The 21777-nt window shown below is 38.6% G+C and overlaps 1 protein-coding gene across 1 annotated transcript in view; it reads left to right on the top strand.

Moving 5' to 3' along the window:
- Positions 1 to 922: 922 nt before the first annotated feature.
- Positions 923 to 21777, top strand: part of PDE3A (phosphodiesterase 3A) — a 306484-nt gene continuing 285629 nt past the window's right edge. Inside the window, exon 1 of the mRNA XM_067695839.1 lies at positions 923 to 1891. Within this exon, the coding sequence (XP_067551940.1) occupies positions 938 to 1891 (954 nt within the window). The 5' untranslated portion in view covers positions 923 to 937. The remainder of the gene's footprint in view (positions 1892 to 21777) is intronic.

Below are 21777 nucleotides of genomic sequence, written 5' to 3' on the forward strand. Positions count from 1 at the left end.
CAGATCAGTCCAGCTGTCTGCTTTTTGTACAATTGAAACTAGTCGTCTCCACTCGCTTCCCTTTGGAAAATTGCAAATCACCACCAACCTCGCACCAAAAAGAAGGAAAAAAAAAAAAAAAAAGAGAGAGAGAGAGAGAGAGAGAGAGAGCAAATCTCCTTCTCCCTTCTCACCCTCCCGTTCCTCTCACCCTCCCTTCCTCTCCAGCTCGCTCGCCCTCCCTCCTTTCCCTTGCGGCAGCCGCTCGTCTCTCGGACTAGGTCTCTCTCCGACGGGACTTAGCAACTTCTTGGTTATTTCTCAGCCCCTTTTCTATTTTCTCCACCCTTTGCCATGAACTGGACCTACAGACGCTGGGGAGGCTGTGCTTTCTGCCCCAGGGAATGGCGGTTCGCTTCCTGGGGCCGGGCCGGGGAGGATCGGCCGAGGAGAAAGAAAGAGTGATAGAGAAAGAGCTGCAGGAAGGAAGAGAAGGGGGACCTCCATCTGCCGCGGGCCCCGCGCGCAGCAGCGCCCGGGATGGCCCCGAGCTCGCCCTGCGCCCCCGGCTCCAGCAGCGGCTGCGGACCCCGCGCGCAGGACGCCTCGGGCAATCTTTAAAACCCTGAAGTCCGAAGAGACCCCGGAGGACAGAAGTCGGGGGGTGGGGGTGGAGCGGAGAATTTTGCAAGCTTTTCCAAGAGAGAAAAAGAGGAAGTCTGATCGTTTCTGCCTGTGCTAGCTTTTCACTTGAAAGCTCCTCTCTGGAGCATCTAGCCTTCTCCAGGAGTTATTCGAAAGCTGAAACTTTCAGTGCTCGCGGGCCTGGGAGAAGAAGGAGGGATTCCGAGGGTGGGATTGGGAGGAGAGCAAGCGAGCGTGCGTGCGTGTCTGTGTGTGTGTGTGGCGGGGTGGGGGCGTCGGGGGGACCTCGGGGACTCCGCGAAGAGGGCGCACCATGGCCGTGCCGGGCGAGGCCGCCCGAGTCGGGGCCAAGCCCGGCCACGCAGAGGCGAGGCCGGCCCCCTCATCGCCCCGGGGCCCGGGCTGCCGCGGCTGCTGGGGCGCCCTGGTGCTGCGGCTACTCCGGCGCTCGCAGAAACTTTCCTCGGCGCTGTGCGCGGGCTCCCTGTCCTTTCTGCTGGCGTTGCTGGTGAGGCTGGTCCGCGGAGAGATTGGCTGTGACCTGGAGCGGAGTGAGGAGGAGGCGGCGGCGGCGGCGGCGGTGGCTGCGGCGGCAGCGGAGGAGGAGGAGGAAGCGGCCCCCGGGGCAGAAGGGGGCGTCTTCCCGGGGCTTCGGGGAGGTGCTCCCGGGGGCGGCGCGCCGCTCGGCCCCTGGCTGCAGCCCTCGGCGCTGCTCTTCAGTCTCCTGTGTGCCTTCTTCTGGATGGGCTTGTACCTCCAGCGCGCCGGGGTGCGCCTGCCTCTGGCCGTCGCGCTGCTGGCCGCCTGCTGCGGGGGGGAAGCGCTCGTCCAGATTGGGCTGGGCGTCGGGGAGGATCACTTACTCTCGCTCCCCACCGCGGGGGTGGTGCTCAGCTGCTTGGCCGCCGCGACATGGCTGGTACTGAGGCTGAGGCTGGGCGTCCTCATGATCGCCTTGACTAGCGCGGTCAGGACCGTGGCCCTCATTTCCCTAGAGAGGTTCAAGGTCGCCTGGAGACCTTACCTGGCGTACTTGGCCGGAGTGCTGGGGATCCTCCTGGCCAGATACGTGGAGCAAATTTTGCCACAGTCCACGGGGGCGGCTCCGAGGGAGCATTTCGGGTCCCAGCTGATCGCTGGGACCAAGGAAGAGATCCCGGTGTTTAAGAGGAGGAGGCGGTCCAGCTCCGTGGTGTCCGCCGAGATGTCGGGCTGCAGCAGCAAGTCCCATCGGAGGACCTCCCTGCCCTGCATCCCGAGGGAACAGGTAAGCGCTGGCAGCCCCTCTCACTCACCTCTCGGGAAAACTTGAAACCCCTGGGATCCGCCACAAAGTGGTTGAGCGCTGGGAACAGAAGGAAAAGAGAGCCCAGAAAACTGTTCTAACTTCAGACTTAGTTGGAAACTAGCGGGGTTTTCTCCCCCTCTCACACAGTATTTTATAACCTGAACAACAGGAACCCGAATAAGTAGTAAAACTAGATGAGCTTTGCGGGGTCTTCCACAGCTGGGCCAACTTTTTAGATCTGCTACACCTGCGTATGGCTTGCCCTCATGCTTTCCTCCTTTAGCAGAAATGTTCGAATTAAGTTTAATTATTGTTTCAAGCGATGGGTGATTTTTAAAACGAGGATTTTACTAGAATTCTTTCTGTTTCTTTTTATAAAATTTCTTTCTTCTAAAGGGACAGGTAAACGTTTATGGACGTCAGTAAAAATATTTTACAGTTAAAGCAAGGAATACTTGAAGGTGAGGTGCTGATACGCGTTCTCGTCTTGCAGTACGTTTTACTTGAAGAGACTGCGTTTGGTGGTGCCCAGTTTGTTTTTAAGTGTGATTTGGGGACATACATTATTACATGCTCATGTGTTTTGTATTATCATAAACTTCAATTTGGGGAACAATATGTCTGAACTTAAGAATTTGCCAGAATCATGGACTGCGCTGTTAGTATCAACTTCAGAAAACGTATCTCTTGAGTTATCTACATGCTTAAGTGAATATTTAGAAATTCAAATGGATTTATACAGGAAACATTAATTCAGGGGAGTATTTCTAAATTGCTGGTAATATCAGTCTTTCAGGAAGGAGGAGGAAGAATCTAGAATTATGAGTGAAGTTATACCAAATAAAAGTTTAGTGAATTATGGGGACCAATTTCCTTATTATCATTAAGTGTTTTGAGACCATGGAGTATAGTTGCTATAAAGGGCATAAAAGAACAAATCCCAATTTTAAAAGCAGATTGTATCTGAGAAGAAGTACCTCAGTGTTTGCCTCTCTACTCCAAGCTGATTTGACACTTGGGGGTAGGGATGGCAGAGAGCTGGTTATGTACAGCAAGTGGAAATTTACACTTTTCCCATTTAAATTTATGCCTACCTGTGGTACTATTAGGACTTTAGGGAGTGAGAGAGTATCCTAAGATATACTAAGCTTTTTCTTTTTAGGTTATTCTGTGGATAATCATTTGGGTGTTTCTAAGAAATAGCAGTCACCATATGGTGTGGTGACCAGTTTGTTTCTGAAATGGAGTTGAATCCACAGAATGTGGTTGTTTGACATTATTTAGCAGAATGGATGACAGCATCATAGTCTCTGTGTTTATTTTAAAACAAATGTACTTATTTAGCTTTTCGTTTAGATAAAGCAAATATTTCTTGGGTTTAGCTTACTCTAAGAGTGAAGTTAAAAACAGGCCACTGACTGATACTCAGTTTTGGTAGAAATCTGGACATCACCAGAATAAAGTAAGCTGTCTACTTAAGGGTAAACCAATTAGGGGAAAAAAAACATTTTAATTTCTTTTTAAAGTCACCTAGGGAATGTCTTTTAAATGAAAACACTGCTAGTTTAAATGTTTTTTGAACACACTTTGCTTTAACTTATAAGGAAATGTGATCTGATCATTGCAAAATTTAACCTACATTTCTAAGTCAAATCTGTGATTTAAGCATAAATAACTTGACTCCAAATTAATATCGTTTAGCCTCTGAAATTAAATTTCTGAAATTTCATAGTAACATTTAGAAGTTCAGGAGTTAAGGGTGGATTTACGATAAGAGGTTGTTTAGGGGAGTTAACCAGCAGTGTTAATTAACCTGTAGATTTTTATTGGTTTTCTCTGGTTTGCATTGATAAATGGAGGATTTGAATCATCTGCAGACTTGTAAGGAAATAACTGAGCTTTGCATTTTTACGTGTTTTGCTGATGACTTCTGTTGAAAATGTATATTTGTAATCTATTTTGATCAGTTTTCTTAGCTGCTGTTTTTTTAAAGCCTGTGTTTATGAAGACTCTTCTAAAGTGAGAGACTATCTCTTATGGTTGATGGGAAAACAAGGTTCCATTTAGCAGAAATTTATTTACTGGAAGTTTTAATGAGGGCATGGGTGAGTGTGTACGTGTTAACTTAAGGCTAGTTTTTATATATGACCCATTTAAGTTGTTGCTGAGCATAATTGTTGGGGGTGGGTGGGAACTAATGTGCACTAGGATCTTATAAGACAGGGCGATATCTCATACGTCAGCCTGTGTGAAAAGTTCAGGAGCTATATAGTAATTGGCTTATCTGTTCTATCACAAGGAAACAAACTTCTCATTAAGGGTGCAAAGTGTACCACTGTCGTCCGCATGCTTTATGAAGTCAAGAATCCAAATAATTATAAAACACATATGTAACACTGGCCTGAATGCTACCTGATTAGGAGTTCTTTTCTGAAAGAACATCTACTCTTAAGACAATCGGCAGGCAACAAGTGAATTTTACGTAGAGGTGTGAGGACATAAAACACAGAGAGGCTGGCAGCGGCCTCTTGAGAATTTATTTGGACCTTGCTCATTATGAGGTTTAAAGGTGAGAGAATTCCAGCCTTTTCTTTTCCAGATGAATGATAGTGGCCACTTGCTTGGGAACTATCTCTCTGCAATGACTCAATTCTAAAAGGTCAAGGAGAATAGATGATAAAATTTTCATAAGGCAAACCAAATGACAGATGGATTTCTGTCCCTCCCTTCCTCCCTCCCTCACTCCCTTTCTCCCTTCCCCAACCATACTGAAGACAGTAGATCAGCTATTACATATAGAATTGAGTTTTGCAGCATTGATCATAAAGATGGCTTCAACCAAAGAAAGGAGACGTAGATCTAGTCTTCAGTCCCAGAATTAATGGGACATGGGGTGTGTCTGTGAGATGCAAGTGAAGGTATCTACTTCAGGAAAGAACAAAGTTGGTAACATTTGCATAGCTTTTAGTTCAATCCTACCAGCCCAGTATCCTCAAGATTTTGTAGAACAGTGAGTCAAACTGTACTATTTTGTTTAAGAAGGCAGATGGTTCCATTAAGGTATATGTATCTTTCCTGAGCAGATGTTCACATCCCTGAGCAGGTATCACTGTGCCCTCTGAACTCTAAGGTCCTTAGAATTTCTTGAATTATTAGATATTATGCATGATTAATAAATGTGTTAGTTTTAAACATAAAATTTTAATTTAGCAATTTTTAACACTTGGAAATTGTATCTGAAGGGATGTCTCTCTATTCTCCTTATACATCAAAGAATGCAATTGGCCAGACATTCCCCTCTAATTACTGGGACCACCATGCACATTGATTTAAGAAAGATTCCAAGCCAATGCCATTTTATTTTAGTTACACATTAAGAAGAATTTAATATCTTTGCCTATGGTTTCACATAAAATAAACACAAGCTGTACGCCTCTCACTGTTAATGCAGTTTTACCACTTCATGACAAAATTCTTTGTGATGGGTACCGTATCAGTCAGAAATGTACAGCTGTATACTTCACATTGTGTAATTAAAAATCAAAGGAGTTTCCCAGACGTAAGTCCTTACAGCTCTCAATTAAACATCTTTAGCAAAAACATCTTTAGCAGATTTTTGTAGGAATGTAGCAGTTTTTGCAAGAGTCTAGTGGTTGGTTATCAAAAGTAGAATCAAGTTTTTCATCAGTGATGTAAGAAAGGTATTTTCAAGCAAAAAAGCCAACAACAAAAGTAGTAGAATATAGTAGTAGGTATAGTTTTCAATGGTAGGCATACGGTAGGCCTTCTTACATCATTGGTAAAAAGTATAACTTACTTGCATTTACAGTATAGATTGCTTCTGAAAATACAGAATGTATTGTCCTTTAAACTCCTAAATACATTTCAGGATACTATAACATTTCTCAAATTGAATAAGTTTCCAAAACAGCCATGGGTTTTTAATTCAATTGTAGCTTCTGTCACATTTCAGGAGTATAACTCTGCTCATGGCTATACAAAGAACAATATTGATTATTTATTACCTGCTGACAGAATTAAAATTAATTAATGCCAATTTTTGAAAACCCTGAAAAGGAAAAACAAGATTTTCTCATCCCTTGGGAAAGGTGAGGGAAAAGAATTTTTTGGTGTGTAGGGACAAAATTGTGATTTTTACTTTGTGAATATAAACATTTAAGGCATACTGAAAAACTGTTTTGACAGAAAGAGTTAGTGAATCTATATAAATTTACAGAGGTTGGAAGGAGGCAAACAGTAATTTTACTCTTTCTGTATTGAGCCTAAAGTGTAAAAAAGTTAAAACTGTAGAACTGAAAGAAATGCTGTGTATGCTGGGCTGTCATGTTAATTAAATAAACAACCAGAACAGTGACTCTGTGTATGAAATACATTTTGAAAAGCCTGGAGGGGAGGGGTGCAGGCAGGCAAGGGTGAGTGACACTGGCATGAAAAAACATTCATTAGATCTGCAGTGACATTTGTGTGAATTTGTTGTAGTCTGTTAGGAAATACAGCTCTGAGAAGAATCTCTTCAGGACTCTAGGTGAATAAAGGCCTCACCAGATTTAATCTCACTTCCCTTTTCAATAAGTTCTCATTTATTATGTTGAAGTAGGATGTTTATGAGCCTCAAAATTAGAATATATGTTACATTTTAAGATTTTCAATTAATAGGGTTTGTGCCAGTAACAGCCCAGCAGAGTCTATGTGGACTTCCTTGAAAACTTGGCATATTTAATCTAGCAAAAGAATGAGTTTATCTGGGGTTTAGGGGTGGGAGTTGGATTTTTCAGAAAACCTTTTTTGCATGGGGCAAGTTTCTTGAGCTTTGCGAAATTAGACATAATGCTGCTCGTTTCTGGTGAATCGTTTTCATTGGCCATGTGTCTCCTATTCCATGGAGTCTCCGCCTCCCTTTTCTCTTCTGAGTGTGATATTTATAATTGTGTCTTGAAAAAAAAAGCCTGAAATATATTAGATTGAAAACTCAATTTGCGTTTATTTTCTACATTCATGTTTTCAGCGAAGCTCTATCAAAGAATTCAGAATGAGCCGGTCAGACACCTCCATATTCTTGCACCTAAATCTGTGCTCTGTTAATATTCAAATGACCGTTACTTCCTTTACATAGAAATTTAAATCCTTGTAGGAATTACCTATCAGTATATACTTTTACTATCGGTAGTATTTTTGAAAGGAGTATTTTTTGTTTGTTTTCCGTAAGACTTTCCTGGGGAATGGTCTTAACTTTGCACTTGAGAATGTGCGTTTGCACTGTTGTCAACGTAAGATACACAGGTTTGATCTCTGGGGGGAAAAAGCTTAAAGATATGCAGAAGTTGTAGTTCAGAGAAAGATCTGTCAGATAGCAGTTGTTGAAAATATTAGTCATACGTGTTCACCCAAAATGTACACTATTTTAAAAGATGCTCTCCTTAGCTAATGTTATTCATAAAAGTTTTTGGTCAGTGAACCTATAAAAAGTCGTATCAACATATTTTTGTCTATGTGTTAAGCCTTGTGCTAGAAAGCATACAGATTGCACACAGGTATGATGTAGCAGCTTAGCTCTGCAGAGCTTAGAGCCTAGTTAGGGTAATGAGACATCAACATAAGAAAAGGGGAAATCACAGTAAAATATCTAAATGACCTCTTAGCTAATCGTTGAAGGAATGCATACAATAGCTTAGAGCAGGTTTTAAATCTAGATCCAGAAACTGTTCACCGCTTCTGTGAAATTTTATGTAAAACTTCATCTGCTCATTTTTCTGGGGAAAATGTTGATATTTTCACAGATTTTCAGAAGGTCCTCAATACATAATGGTTAAATATAAATGTTTTATTTAGATTTTGAGCAGGTTTAGGTTTTGAAGACAAGGGAGAATTGTTTCTTTGAAGTGGAAATTAATTTAGTATACACTAATAGGACTTCTGAAATACAGGTAAAAAATATGATAGGATTTAGGACATGTTATACCTCAAGGTACCACAACGATGGTTCTCCTAGCCTGAGGTAGTTATGGCTGTAAGGAACTTGTTGTAATGCGATCTTAAAATGCTTAATTCTGTGCAGGCTGTAGTTAGGAGACTAGAATTAGTCTGATTTTAGAGAAAAGGAAACTGAGGGAGAGCCCGTTAAAAGTCTGTGGCAGCCTGCGGCAAAATGTTGGCTTTTATCCAATTCTCTCTTGGACTTGAATCTGCCTCTGGGGGAACAGAGTAGGAAAGGAGTAAGGCAGATCATTTTAAGCCTACGTTTCATTTGTAATTTTCAACTCTAAATTCTCATTCAGAATTCGAAGATTGAGTAAAACCCATTTAGAAGACACATATCACAAAACTCTTTCGAGCCCTTACAGTGAATTTTCTGCTCACCTACCAGGCAGCCTTCAGAATGTATTAATCAGGACTTGTCCCAGAAACGAATGCCAATTGCATTGCAGAGTCCTACTTTGTAGACTCTTTATCTCATCAAAGAAGAGTGTGTGATGGTGGTGTAAATATTGATTTCTGTTTTCATTTTAGTTTTTCAATAAATTGATTTAAAAAGTCAGGATTTCAGACTTCAGTTTGAAAAGTCATCTGCACATGGGTAAAGCATTTCTTTGTTAGCAAAAACAGCTGGTGGTTTTTGTTCACCTAAATTATTTTGCATGGTTTCTGTAGGAATCTGTTAAAATGTAAGTAAATAGGGTGTAATATTAGAAGTCATGAAGAACATTACCATCTAGAAGATGGAAAGCTATTTGGGAAAAGTCACAAACGAAACAGCTTCTGTCTGTTTGATTTGATTAGAGCTGTCATTTATTATTGAGGAATCGGAAGGATTATTACAGATTTTAAGTGTTGCCAGTCCTGCTAAGATAGTGATGAAGTTACTTACATGTATTCATGTTTTTTCATCCTAAGAATATGAATAGTTATAAGAGCACATGATGTCCGTTGGTGTGTGTGTACGTGTATGTACAAGACTTTTTCCTCTGCCAGGAAATTGCTTTGGTTGCATCAATTTAGTGGAGAAACAGTGTCACCCAGTGGCTTTGATGAAAACAGTCCTGTAAACATTATAGATAAGCGCTGTCCAATAGAAATATAACAAAGTACTGAATTTTATATTTTCTAGTAGCCTTATAAAAAAGTAAAAAAAAAAAAAACAGGTGAAATGCATGATAATAACTGTTGAACTTAATCCATTATATCCTGTCAACAGAAAATCAACATAAAAAAGCAAGGTATTTTGTTTTCTGCTTTTTGTGCTAAAGTCTAAGTATGTGGTGTGTGTTTTCCACTTACAGCACATCTCAATCTGGTGCAGCCACATTTCAAGTACTTGGTAGACACATGTGGCTAACGGCTACCTTTTGGGACATTTTTAAAGAGGTGAAGTGCTTGAATACTAATGTCACCTCTTCTGGTCTGATGGAAAATCCATGTAGATTTAATGATATCACTTAATATACAACTGTTCACATTTGTATGTAGTCTTGATAGTGCATTTTTGTACCACTTACCACTCTAATAGTTGGCATGTCAGTCTGTTTTCCCTCTTTTCTTCATTTCTCATTATTGCACATATTTTAAAATATGTTGATTTTAATTGGAGCGGGAGTTTAACAGAGCCCTTAAATAAGGAAGCTTTTTGTTAACTTGATTTGTAACACAGAATCAGGTTTTCCAGCTAATTATGAATTTGCTTTTCGAAGTGTGATTAGTTAACAGCGATGGCTTATATATACAGTGTGAACACGTGATCAGCCTTGTTCATGGCGATTAGTCTGTAATTGGGTTATCTAATGTCTCTTTAGAAATGAAAGTGCTTATGTTTGTAATGCAGGTCGTATCTTGGTAACTTAGGAAACTAAAGCCGCAAACTGGCTAGTAGCTTTAATGGATGAAAATTCTAACAGTGTCTGTAAAGGGCTGATGATTCTTCACTATTGCTTATGTAAACACCACTCTCATGGATATACAAAAGGAAAATGCTTCCATTTTGTGTATAGAGAGGACTGGAGATTTTGATAGTGTGGAATTCTAAAGTAGGAATTGAGATTAGGTGGCTTTTGAAGCTCTGTGTGATTTCAAACTGCCGGGTAAACTCAAAAAAATGTACAGATGGAAAAGAAGAACTTTTAAATGTCACCTTCCTTCCATCTCCTTTCCCCAAGCTCTATGAATTCAGAACTGTAGTCATCGTTCCAATATTGCGTCGAGAAGTGATGAGAAAACAATTTTTAAATATAGCATGTTCCTTTATATACACAGATGTATAGAATTACTTTTTAAAGTATGCATTTATTTTGCATATATTGGTTTATATCTGTGTGATGTTCATCATGACTTTTGACTTATAAATCAAAACTTATAAATGACTTTATGATGACTTTTGATTCATAAATTTCTCCCTTTTAAAGCGAGATCTATTATGTATCTTTGCATTAGGGAATAAAAATAGTGGGATACATAGGTTTTTACATATCACTTAGGAAATAATCTAGAAAGAGCAAAGGTAATAGAATCTAGATATACAAAGAAGCACATTGGTCTAAAATGAAATAATGTGGACTCAGTCTCACTCCTGGTGAAGCTGGATTCATTTAGACTTCTTGAAGCAGCTAGCTGGAGAGTAAAATGCCATAGTAATCGTAACTGTTACTTGAAAGAGTTTGTATTTGAAAGTAACTAGTCATTTGCCCCGGCTAATTTTGAAATTGCTTTAAATTAATGTAGAGGTTGGTCTTGTAATTTTTTTTTTGGCCAGTCTTCTCTTCTGACAATGTACTGTATGTGTGTGTATGTATATATTTTTTTCCAAGAAATGCATTTTATTTCACGTTTATTTTTTAACATAATAGATTCTTCTCAGTCAGAGTGTGTTTAAAAATTTAAGGAATGCCTTTCTGTCCCCTACACCCCACAGTACCTTGTCAGAATATTGAAATAATTTTATGCAAAAAGCTTGTGGTTTTGATTTAATAGGATTTTAATAAAAATTTTCCACCTTCTGAAGTAAGTTGAAATAACTGAATATTTATGCTATGTTTGTGGCAGGTATTTTCTCCTCTTCAGGTATAATCCACTTAAATAAACCTAATGGAAGTTTGAAGTCAGAGCAGTATTATTTGGGGGGGGGGGATGTTTTATTTTGTGGTGACTCCTGTGAAGTCAGCCTCCTTTGGACATTGTTAAACTAGGTTGAGCACAGGGAAAGGAAATCGTTCTTATTTTTAAGCTAAGTATTTTAGAGGATGGAATTAACAGGTCCGCTTAGGAAATGGTCTTCAGGAGGCAGTGAAACATCCCCTTGTTTGGGAGTTAGTATTTTGGGGTCCCGACTCAGCAGCAGTCTCCCAGGAAGTTGGGAGAGGCACCCTGAGTTGCCTAGGCTTCCTTGAACATTTGCTTTCTAGGCTCAAGAACTGAAGGAGTCAGATTCACATCACAACGGTTCTCATTATAAAAGGAATCAACATTTTTGGCCTCCTTGTGTCAGCCATAAGTATTTGCTTTAGAAAATTTCATCCCAGTGCCTTGCTTGCAGTAGGCGCTAACTGGCGGAATAAATGGATAGAAAAGAAAGAAATGATTTTAATCTGAAATATTTATTCCCCTAATCTCCTGAGATTGAGCTAGTGATTAAACCCATTGAAGTAAACTTCTATAGAGAAGAAAAGAAATAGCCTATTCACTAGTCTGTGAACTTACATTTTGAATGTTTGTACTTTTATTACTTTAAAAATATTCTCTGCCATGTGTCAGATAAGGGGCTGAATTTGCCTGTGCCTTTCATGGTAGGAAATCCCACGTTCAGCATGAGTCCTAGATATTTATTTTTAGCTCACTTCCAACTGAAAATAACCAAAGCCACCACCAAGATCACTGTGGTGTGTGTGAACTTTAGAAAGGTCTCTGAAATTAGGGTACATTTTTCAGAAAAATAAAAATTCAAGTCTTTCACGTGCAACTAACACATTAATTGAGAAAGTATCAACTTTGACGTTATTCTGTCACTTTCCACAAAGTGTTGGCAAGTGTTCAGCTACACCCTTTTACAGTCAGTCTGTATCCTATTAGAGGTTCTTATTCAATCGCTGCATTTTCTGAAAAGTCTAATGTAAAGTAAATACTGTCTCTTTTTTTAACCTTTTAATTGTGCTCAGTTACAAAATATAATTTGAGCCTGTTGCGTCCAGAGATGACTTTGTGAAATTAGCTTATTTCAAATGTCATCCAACTGTAGCGCTAGTCCAATTGTGCTGAATAATCTAGAAGTTTGGTAGCATACTTCAGAGTCCAGAGGAATTTAAGAATCAACAGTTCACAAGGTTTTATTGAAATGACAGGTTTTAGTTTATCTAGTCAATTTTTTTTTTTTTTTGGTCCATCTAGTTTTTAATAGAACTTGACTTGTTAAAATAGAAAGTTTTAAGTCAAATAAGAATATTTTGTTGCTGTAGTTATAATTCTTAATAGAGCTATTGTCATCTCCTCTCACTGAAATCAGACATTTCTCTTCTGAGTATGTTAGGCAGATTATCCTGCCTTTAAATAAACTAGGAGTACAGTTTAGAAATAAAAGTTATTTCCAACTTTGTTTTCTGGGAATAAGTTTCTTTTAGTTTGTGGATGTCAAATGTTATCATAGATAGATCTTTTAGAAAGGCTGCCATTACTGAACCCTTTGAGAGTTTGAGATATCTTTGAATATATTATTTTTAAAAAATCTGAATGTTGTTTCTCTTTGAAAACATAAATTACAAACTGAGAATTTAGTTGTAAATTAATTCATCTTTTGAAATAAGCAAGGTATATTCTTTTGGTAAAGGAGCCATTTCTAAACTTATTTGACATTTTTGTCAAATGTAAAATAAAATAAAAAATTTAGGAGCAAAACCTTCCACTCTATTTTCATTTTGAGACAGGAAGCTAACTGTATGTCTTTACCGTTTGAAGAGTGTCTGTTTTTCCTCTTAATGACTTGTTTTGGCTACATGGAAATTGTTTTTGCTAGATAAACAGGACCTAAATTATAGCACAGTTATTAAGGCAGTAGCCTCATTTTGTCCACTTCTCATTCCTTTTTACTTGAATAATAATGGGATTAGCTCTTCTTCACCCCTTCAGAGAATGACAGCGAGAGCTTTTAAACCTTTTCAGTGGACCTTCTGAAGCCATTAACTAGTCCTCAATGAAAAGTGTGAGAATTCGGTTGGGAATGTTGGATCCAGATATAACTTAACACTGATTAAGTAAATTATCTAAAAAATAAAGTGGCATTCAGAAATGGAAACTGCCCACAATAAATAAGTGAAAGAAGTGAATGCTAGTATTCTGCTAGAAGAAGACTAGATCAAAATCAAAAGAATTCCTCAGTTTAAAAAACATATATTTATTGTATGGTCTGTTGGGGGCATAATGTCGGTGCCCTTAAAATCTAGAACTCCTTATGATTTGGAAAGAGGAGACCCTGCGGGCGTCACTCCTGGACGCTGGGCAGGATGTCCAGCCATGCGTTAGCTTAGGATCTGTGCTTAGACCAAAAACACTTCGATCATTTTCCGGAGGTCATAATGCTATTCCTGAACTTTCCTGACATTCATGACTTTCCAAGTCGTCGATTCTTACATTTTAGTTCTTTAGCACATTTATCGCTTTGACTTATAACTGTACCGTTAGGGCAGTCTTGTGTGAACTTTTACCTCTTACGCGACCAGATCAGTGAAAAATGCCAGCAAGTAAATATATCTTATTTAAGATCCACTCTCTCTATTTCACATTGATTCTTTGTTACCTTCTAAGTATTTCAATATGCCTGGCTTCTTATCTTCTTTTTCCCTGGGACCAATTAATCTTATGTAATTATTATAATGCCATATTAATCAAACCCTTGTTTATGAATTCTAACAGTAAACGCCTCTGATTAGTAGATTTATAGACTTCCTTCAGATGCTTTCAGAATTTGTAGGAGATGGCCTGACCTCACCTACTGATCATTACACATTATCTGGCACTTTCTAAATAGAGCTGCTATACGTCTTCAATGCTATAGTTCTCGAATTTTAGTGTGAATGAAAGTGATCTGGGAAACCTATTAAAATGCAAATTCCTAGGTCCTAAGGTCAGATACTCTGATTTAGTTATGTGTAGAGCAGGGTCCAGAAATCGAGTTTTAGAGCATTTTGGTTGCCTCAGTGAAGAAACACAGGACCATAAACTTCTGTCTACTAAAACTAGACAGAAAGTTGGGACTTTTGCAATCTGATTAAGCAAATAGTTAAAAAGTACTTGGCTTGGTATCATGGGGAAAACTTATTTATTTATGTAAGCACACACGTATACGTACGTACGTAGACACACAGAGAGATTATAGTTAATCAACCTATGACATTCATAAAATTTTCACTTTGATTTCCCCATTGAGGATACCTCAGAGAAGTTATTCGACACTCTGCAGATCAATTTCTTCTTCTGTGAGAAAGGAGTAACAATTTCTTCACTTATCTCATACGCTGTTACAAAGCTTAAATAAAAATATATTGCCCTACAAATGTTAAGTAGAAAGAGTATGTGCACTCGACAGAGACAGGCTGAAGCTTTATAATGTAAAGTTCCTTCAACTTTCTGAACTTGAATAATCCTGTCTGTAACGTAGGAATACTACAGCCTACTTCTTAAGGGGTGAAGATGAAATTAATAGAAAGAATGGACATCGGTTCTTGTCAAACATTCCCCCCGCCCCGTGACTGAACAAGAATATTCCTACCCATTAGGGCCATGTCATTGAAGGCTGTTGGTAAATGTCAGAAAGTATAACGCAAAACAACGCAAACAGTTTTGCATTTGATAAAAAAATAGACTTGCAGGTCTACAAAAGATGCAGGTTTTCTTAAGTTAAATGATATTAGACGGTTGCTTAAATTACAGTTAAATTACAGAAGAGCCTGGAGATTCAGACAAGCTCACAGTGGAAGAAGAAACATTTGACAAAGATGGTGACAGGTGCTTCAGAAGAAAAAGATGTGAAGTGACAAAGGATGAAGGAGGATATTTAGGAAAATTGATGGCATTGAACATGTTTGTAAAAATAGCTGATGGCTCCTTTGAGTCAGCTGTGCAATCATGTATCATATAACCCCATCGGCAACGTGGTTTGTGCTCTTGCTGCCATTATACGCCATATTTGGTTCTGAGAAACAAAGTTATTTCTCAAAATTTTTAGCTTAAGTTTTTGTGGCGGCATTCTAGTCATACCCTTCTTTTTTTGCTTGCCAATGAGATCATTGTTCTCAAATAATAGGGACTTCCTGCTTATAATCTGTGGAAAGCAGCTAGTTCAGTGCTAGTTCAGCAGTGGCCCTCAGTGAGTGTTGATTTCACCACATTAGCATATTCCTGTAGCTACTCTCTCTTTTTACCAGCTTCCACAGGGCCTCAACACTCAGACCACTTTTCTTCCAGATTTTCCCACCCATTGAATGATTTTTGAGTCTTGAGTGAGGTGCTTGTTTTGGACTGACCTCCACAGGAGCAGGAATCCTGTATCATCTCACTCTACCACCATTGGTTTCAATTTAGAAATTCTGCTTGGGGTAATCATGTTATTCTCCAACTTGATCAAAGGAAGTTTTTTGGTTTTCACTTCTGTGATACAGGAGGAGATGTCAGAAAGGTGATGAGGAGGGCCAGTAGATCAATAGGCTGTGGAGGTAATTGCAAGACTGGTGCTTCAAGCAGAATGGGGAGCCATTCATTGAAGGGTTAAGTGAAGAAGGGATGTGATCAAACTTACATTCAGTAGGATCTCTCAAGCAATCTGTGCTGAGTGAAAATAGGTGGTAGGATGGAAGAAGGGAGATCAGTTAGAAGACTATTGAAGTAATCCAAGGAGGATTGGGAATGATACCAGGAGGTAGTGTTAGAGAGATTGTAAATATCTATTGAAGGCAATGCCACCAAGATTGGCATTGACTGGGTGATCTCCTGGAAGGTAGGGAGAGAGTTCCTTTAATGTTTCCTCTTTTATTTAGGGGCCTAATATTAAGCATTTCTTGCTTAAAAAAAAATCTGATTGGGTTGACCTTTTTTTTTTTTCTTCTTTTCAATTTTACCTTCTGTCTTTGCCTTTCAGAGGGTGTTCAAATTGTGAGCGTTTCCAGAAAACCATCAGATCTCCTTATGTTGAAACTCTAATCAAGTATCTTAAACTCTGCATAAAGTGTTAGTTTGCTGGGTTTTATAACATTTGGTCTGATAAAACTTAGTTTTGAAATTGTATTCTTATATAAATATCTTTTAAATTTTAAAATAAATTTGAATAAAATATAATTTTAACACATTTAAGTGTCATCCTCACGCTGTCTTTTAAACACATACCTTTATAACTCATGCTATAATATCCTAAGGTTTAATATGGCAAACAATTAGACCGTTCAAAGAAAATGCAAGGCTTTCTCTTTTTATAGTCTTTCAGTAGTCTCACAAATCCCATTTTTATCTAAAGCCCTGTTGCCAGTATTTCCCAGACCTTCCTATAGAGGAAGTGCTTCTATTTTGTTTTCGTATTAACTCAGACCATTTGTCAACCTACAGAGCACTTCAGTGATAGGTGCTATATAAATATTTAAATTACGATAGCTTGATTGCACTGTAACTTTTCAGAGTTTGCTTAACTCTACATTGTGGCTAGTATCTGATTATGAAATATTTTCCATGCTGCTTGGAAGCCACAAAAGATAAGGAATTTTCAAGCCTGTAAAATGGAGAGTTTTTAATCACATGGGAAAATATTTTGGTGAATGAAGAGGGAAATCGGGAAATAAAATGGAGTATATGGCATGTTTTCACCTCAACAATCAAATGCATAGCAGAAAGGAAAGCAGTCAACATGTTTCTTGTTGTTTGTATGAGGGCATCGTGGGTGATTTTTGTTTATTTTTCTATTCTGTAGAGTCTCCGTTTTCAACCCTGCATACTTCTTTTATAATCAGAAAAACAAAACTTTATAAAGAAATGTAGTCATCTGACACTGTTCCCCTGCGTACATTCACAGAGTGCTTTGAGGGCCACTTACCCAGTGACTAGTTGTTGGACTTGCAGACATGGAAATAGGAACTCCAGTGGTTTTATGATTATGAATGGTAATGTGATGTTCGGTACTGGGTAAAACATGTTCAGAAGTATAGTCCATGTGCATTCCCAATTCTTCACCCGGGTGGCTGGAAAGGTGTAAGTTTCTTAGAAGATTGGAGGCTCAGCTGGCATGTGATCCTGAAAAATGTGTCCCTGTAGTTATAGATTGGCATACGCACAATATTTGCAACTTCACCTGAAAGTAAGGTTTTATGAAAAAATACACATGTGTGCTGAAATATGTACACATGTACTGAAACATGCTTCAATTTTTACAAAGGATTTTGGGCCTATTTTTGTTTCAAAAGTGGAAACAAAACTAATCATGACTGTGATATGTTGAGATGAACATGAAAATGAATTGGGTTTATAAGGAGGGAAAAATTTTTTTAAATTAGTTAATTAATTTGTGGCTGCCTTGGGTCTTTGTTGCTGCCCTCGGGCTTTTCTCTAGTTGCGGTGAGCGGGGGCTACACTTCGTTGTGGTGCGCAGGCTTCTCATTATGGTGGCTTCTCTTGTTGTCCCCTGCATTGGCAGGCGGATTCTTAACCACTGCGCCACCAGGGGAGCCCAAGGAGGGGAAATTCTTTATAAAACATATATAAGCAGTGTATTGAGCCTACCTTGCTGATTATTAGACCAGTAGAGTTGCAAATAAAAACCAACTTCATAATGATTGTTTTTCAAAGTAATAAATATTAAAAAAAATTTTTTTGGCTTGAAAGAAGTCTGTGTGCCAAAATACTTGTTAATACATAGTATGATTTTTCTAATAGTTTATGCATAGTCTATAAATGTAAATAAAATATAAGCATTTTAATTTTAGGATAGTTTAAAATTTTATCCATAATTCATATGCAGACATATAATGAGTTGCTTCTGTATTTTGCTTTTTCTGCATCTGAGCTACTCTGTGTATAATATTGATTAATTTCAGTCTTGCTTGTCAGGATTTGTTGATTATTCTTTGCACTTCCTGTCTAAGACTGAGGAACTTTGTGCGTTCCATTTGTTTTTGCTTGTTTAAATAAATGAATAGGAAAAGAAAGCAGTGTGTAACGAATCACAAATCACTTCCACATCTAGGATTAACATGTCTTCTCGTTTGAAGAACTATACATTTCTGTGGAAATAAATTTGAGAATATCAGTTTCTATAATTACCTAAAAAAATAAAGAGACTGTGGGTCTCACTTAACCCCTCCAAAAAAAAAGTTTTCAGAAATAAATATGATAGAATCAGAGAAAGTAGTTAAACAGAACAACATAACCTTTACTCAAGCATTGTACCCTGTCTTTACTGTTCTATCCAAAGAGAGTTAGCAGATGAGCACTAGCAGATTCTGTTTGAGATGGTTGAGTTAAGGCGACAGAGACTGGTAGGCATTTCTCTGCTGAGTGTCTGTGAGTTGGTGGATGCTGGCGGGGCAGGGGCTGAGGTGGGACTGTGGAGAGGGGGTTTGGCACTGAAGTTTGCATTTGCCTGCAGTTCATCTCTCAGCCTTGCAGGCCAGAGATGCACTTTTTCCATAGAACCAGGGGTTATCAGTTGCTGAGAAACACTAATAATAAAACTGTAACTCATCAATCAGAATGTCAGGTTATTCATTTACACTGGGGAGCTTAGCTCTAAGGAAGACCAGAGTGCCAATAGTTACTGGTAAATGCTTCTTGTTCCTAGTGGGAAAGTCACCTTTAGCATGGTTATTTCCTAGGACGGGACTGCAGATCTCTGGTTTATGAGAATTCCCCTTGGAAACATTACACTGTTCATGTTTTTTATTCTAGGAAGTTTGAAGAGTGCCCATAACATGCTGAAGAGGGTGGGATTATTGGGGGGAGGGTTCAAAAGGGACTGCCCTTGCATCCCCTCCCTGAGCTTATGATAAAGATACTACGTTAACAAATGATTCCAGCGGCAAGTGATAAATGCTTTAAAATACAGAAAGTCCTGAGAACTTTGCCCTCCAGAGAGGTCATAGCTAAATTTATTGCTCAAATACCATCACCCTCTTCACATGGATTTCTGGTAATGTTCTGTCTTCCTTTTCTTCCTGACTTCTCTTTTTGATTTATGTTTAACTTCTTTCATGTGTTTATGTTGATAGTAAGCTCACTATAATGAACTTTAGTACAATACAAAAAATATATCTGGAAAAGAAAATAAGAACGGATCTTTAAAAGAATGTTTTCCTATCTTTCTCCTGTGGGTGTGACTTCCAGAGGGAAGGAGGGAGGGATAGGATAAAGACTGTTTTGGAGCTGGATGCCAGGTGTGGAGCAATGTTGTGTTCTGGAAACAACACGTGGAACAGATAGCCTAGCCTTTGTGGTGGGAAGAGGGAAGGGGGTGGTGGGACGTTTTTAAGAGATAAGAAAGACAAGGCTGGGCGTGGGGAATGAAAAACGGGAAATGTCTTCAGAATTAGGCTGGGGAAGATGAACATTATTTGTCGGCACTGAAAGTTATTAAAAGGGTTTTAGCCAGAGACTACTGTGAACAGATTAAACATGATTTTGATAACAGTGGATCAGATGGGGGCAAACTGGACACAGGAGACATTTAAGAGGCTGTTGGAAAAGTCCTGGTTACAGACGTTGAAGATTTCTTAGGACAGTGGTGGTGGAAAGGAAAGGTGATTGAAGAGAAAATGAAGAGCTGTAATCGGCAGGATTACTCAGTGACTGATGGTGGCAGGTGTGAACAAAGGGCATGAACAGTCCTTAATGTTGTGAATCTGGGAAACTGGAAAGATTGTGAATGCTGTTCTTTTTAAAATTTTTTTTGGAGTATAGTTGATTTACAGTGTTAGGTTAGTTTCAGGTGTACAGCAAAGTGAATCAGTTTTATATGTATATATATGTCTCCACTCTTTTTCAGATTCTCTTCCCATATAGGTTATTACAGAATATTGAGTAGAGTTCCCTGTGCTCTACAGTACGTTCTTATTAGTTATCTATTTTATATATAGTAGTGTGTGTATGTCAGTCCCAATCTCCTAATTTATCACTTCCCCCCACGTTTCCCCTTTGGTAACCATAAATTTGATTTCGAGATATGTGAGTCTGTTTCTGTTTTGTAAATAAGTTCATTTGTATCATTTTTTAAATTAGATTCCACATATAAGTGATACCATATGATATTTGTCTTTCTCTGATTTACTTCACTTACTGTGATAATCTCTAGGTCCATCATGTTGCTGCAAATGGCATTATTTTGTTCTTTTTTGTGGCTGAGTAATATTCCATTGTTTATGTGTACAACATCTTCTTTATCCATTCCTCTGTTGATGGACATTATGTTGCTTCCATGTCTTGGCTCTTGTAAATAGTGCTGCAATGAATATTGGGGTGCATGTGTCTTTTTGGATTATGGTTTTCTCTGGATATATGCCCAGGGGTGGGATTGCTGGATCATATGGTAGTTCTATATTTAGTTTTTTAAGGAACCTCCATACTGTTCTCCATAATGGCTGTACCAATTTACATTCCCACCAACAGTGTAGGAGGGTTCCCTTTTCTCCACACTCTCTCTAGCATTTATGGTTTGTAGATTTTTTGATGAAGGCCATTCTGACCGGTGTGAGGTGATACCTCATTGTAGTTTTGATTTGCATTTCTCTAATAATTAGTGATGTTGAGCATCTTTTCATGTGCTTTTTGGCCATCTATGTCTTCTTTGGAGAAATGTCTATTTAGATCTTCCACCCGTTTTTTGATTAGGTTGTTTGTTTTTTTGATATTAAGCTGCATGAGTTGTTTGTATATTTTGGAGGTTAATCCCTTGTCGGTTCTTTGAGAGAGAAAGCATCAGAAGAGCAGTTTTTGTCTGTTTTAGGTTCTGAGTGAGGAAGGGAGGATGAAGTGTGGGTTTGATTTGGACATATTTGTGTGTGTTACTTTCACAACCTCATGTGATTTTTGTTTGCTTGAAGGCACCCAATTTCATTCGTTCACAAAAATATTAGTATCAGAGTTAGATTTGCTCGCCACGTTCCCTTGCTCTGTATGTACGTGGCGTTTTAGAATCAGAAGCCTCCTGTGTTCAGTCTACAACTGCAAACACAGAAAGGTTGTAGCCTTGGCCATTTTAATAAGCACAAAGGCTGTCACCCTATTTCAGATTCGACTTTAAATAGGGTCCTCAGTCTTTACAGGGCAGACAACTTTGCACTACTGGTGCTGATCTTACCAAGGAAATAGACGGATCAGAGTCAGTACAGACCGCAGCTTCTGGGTGACCCTCATGGGAGGGATTCATGGGAATCCCTGGCACGATAGACTGTCATAACCCCATCACATTTTAAAACTACAAGGGCAAGATTCTTTTCCTTGAAACAAGTGGATGCTGGATCATTATGACTAGTTAAAAATTATTTTGTCAGTTGAGACAATCTAGATAGTCTAGAGCAGTTAATCTTGTGAAATTATCAGGTTGGGTTCCACTTTGATGTTTTTCTTGGGTTATTCCAGATGCTTATAATGATTTGTTTATATATATATATATATATATATATATAAATGGTTTGTCTCTGTATATAATATATAACATATATAATTTATACATTATATTTATATAATATATAATTGCATGTATGTAATTTATAGATCTATAACTAACGTATGTAAGCATGTATTTCTATTTAATATAATTTATATATAATTACACATACATAAATTAGGCTACACACTCTAGGTCAAGTTTCTGTAACTGCAATGTGATTTCTAGCCTTTGC

Source organism: Pseudorca crassidens, chromosome 11 (assembly GCF_039906515.1).
Source record: "Pseudorca crassidens isolate mPseCra1 chromosome 11, mPseCra1.hap1, whole genome shotgun sequence".
Lineage (NCBI taxonomy): Eukaryota > Metazoa > Chordata > Mammalia > Artiodactyla > Delphinidae > Pseudorca > Pseudorca crassidens.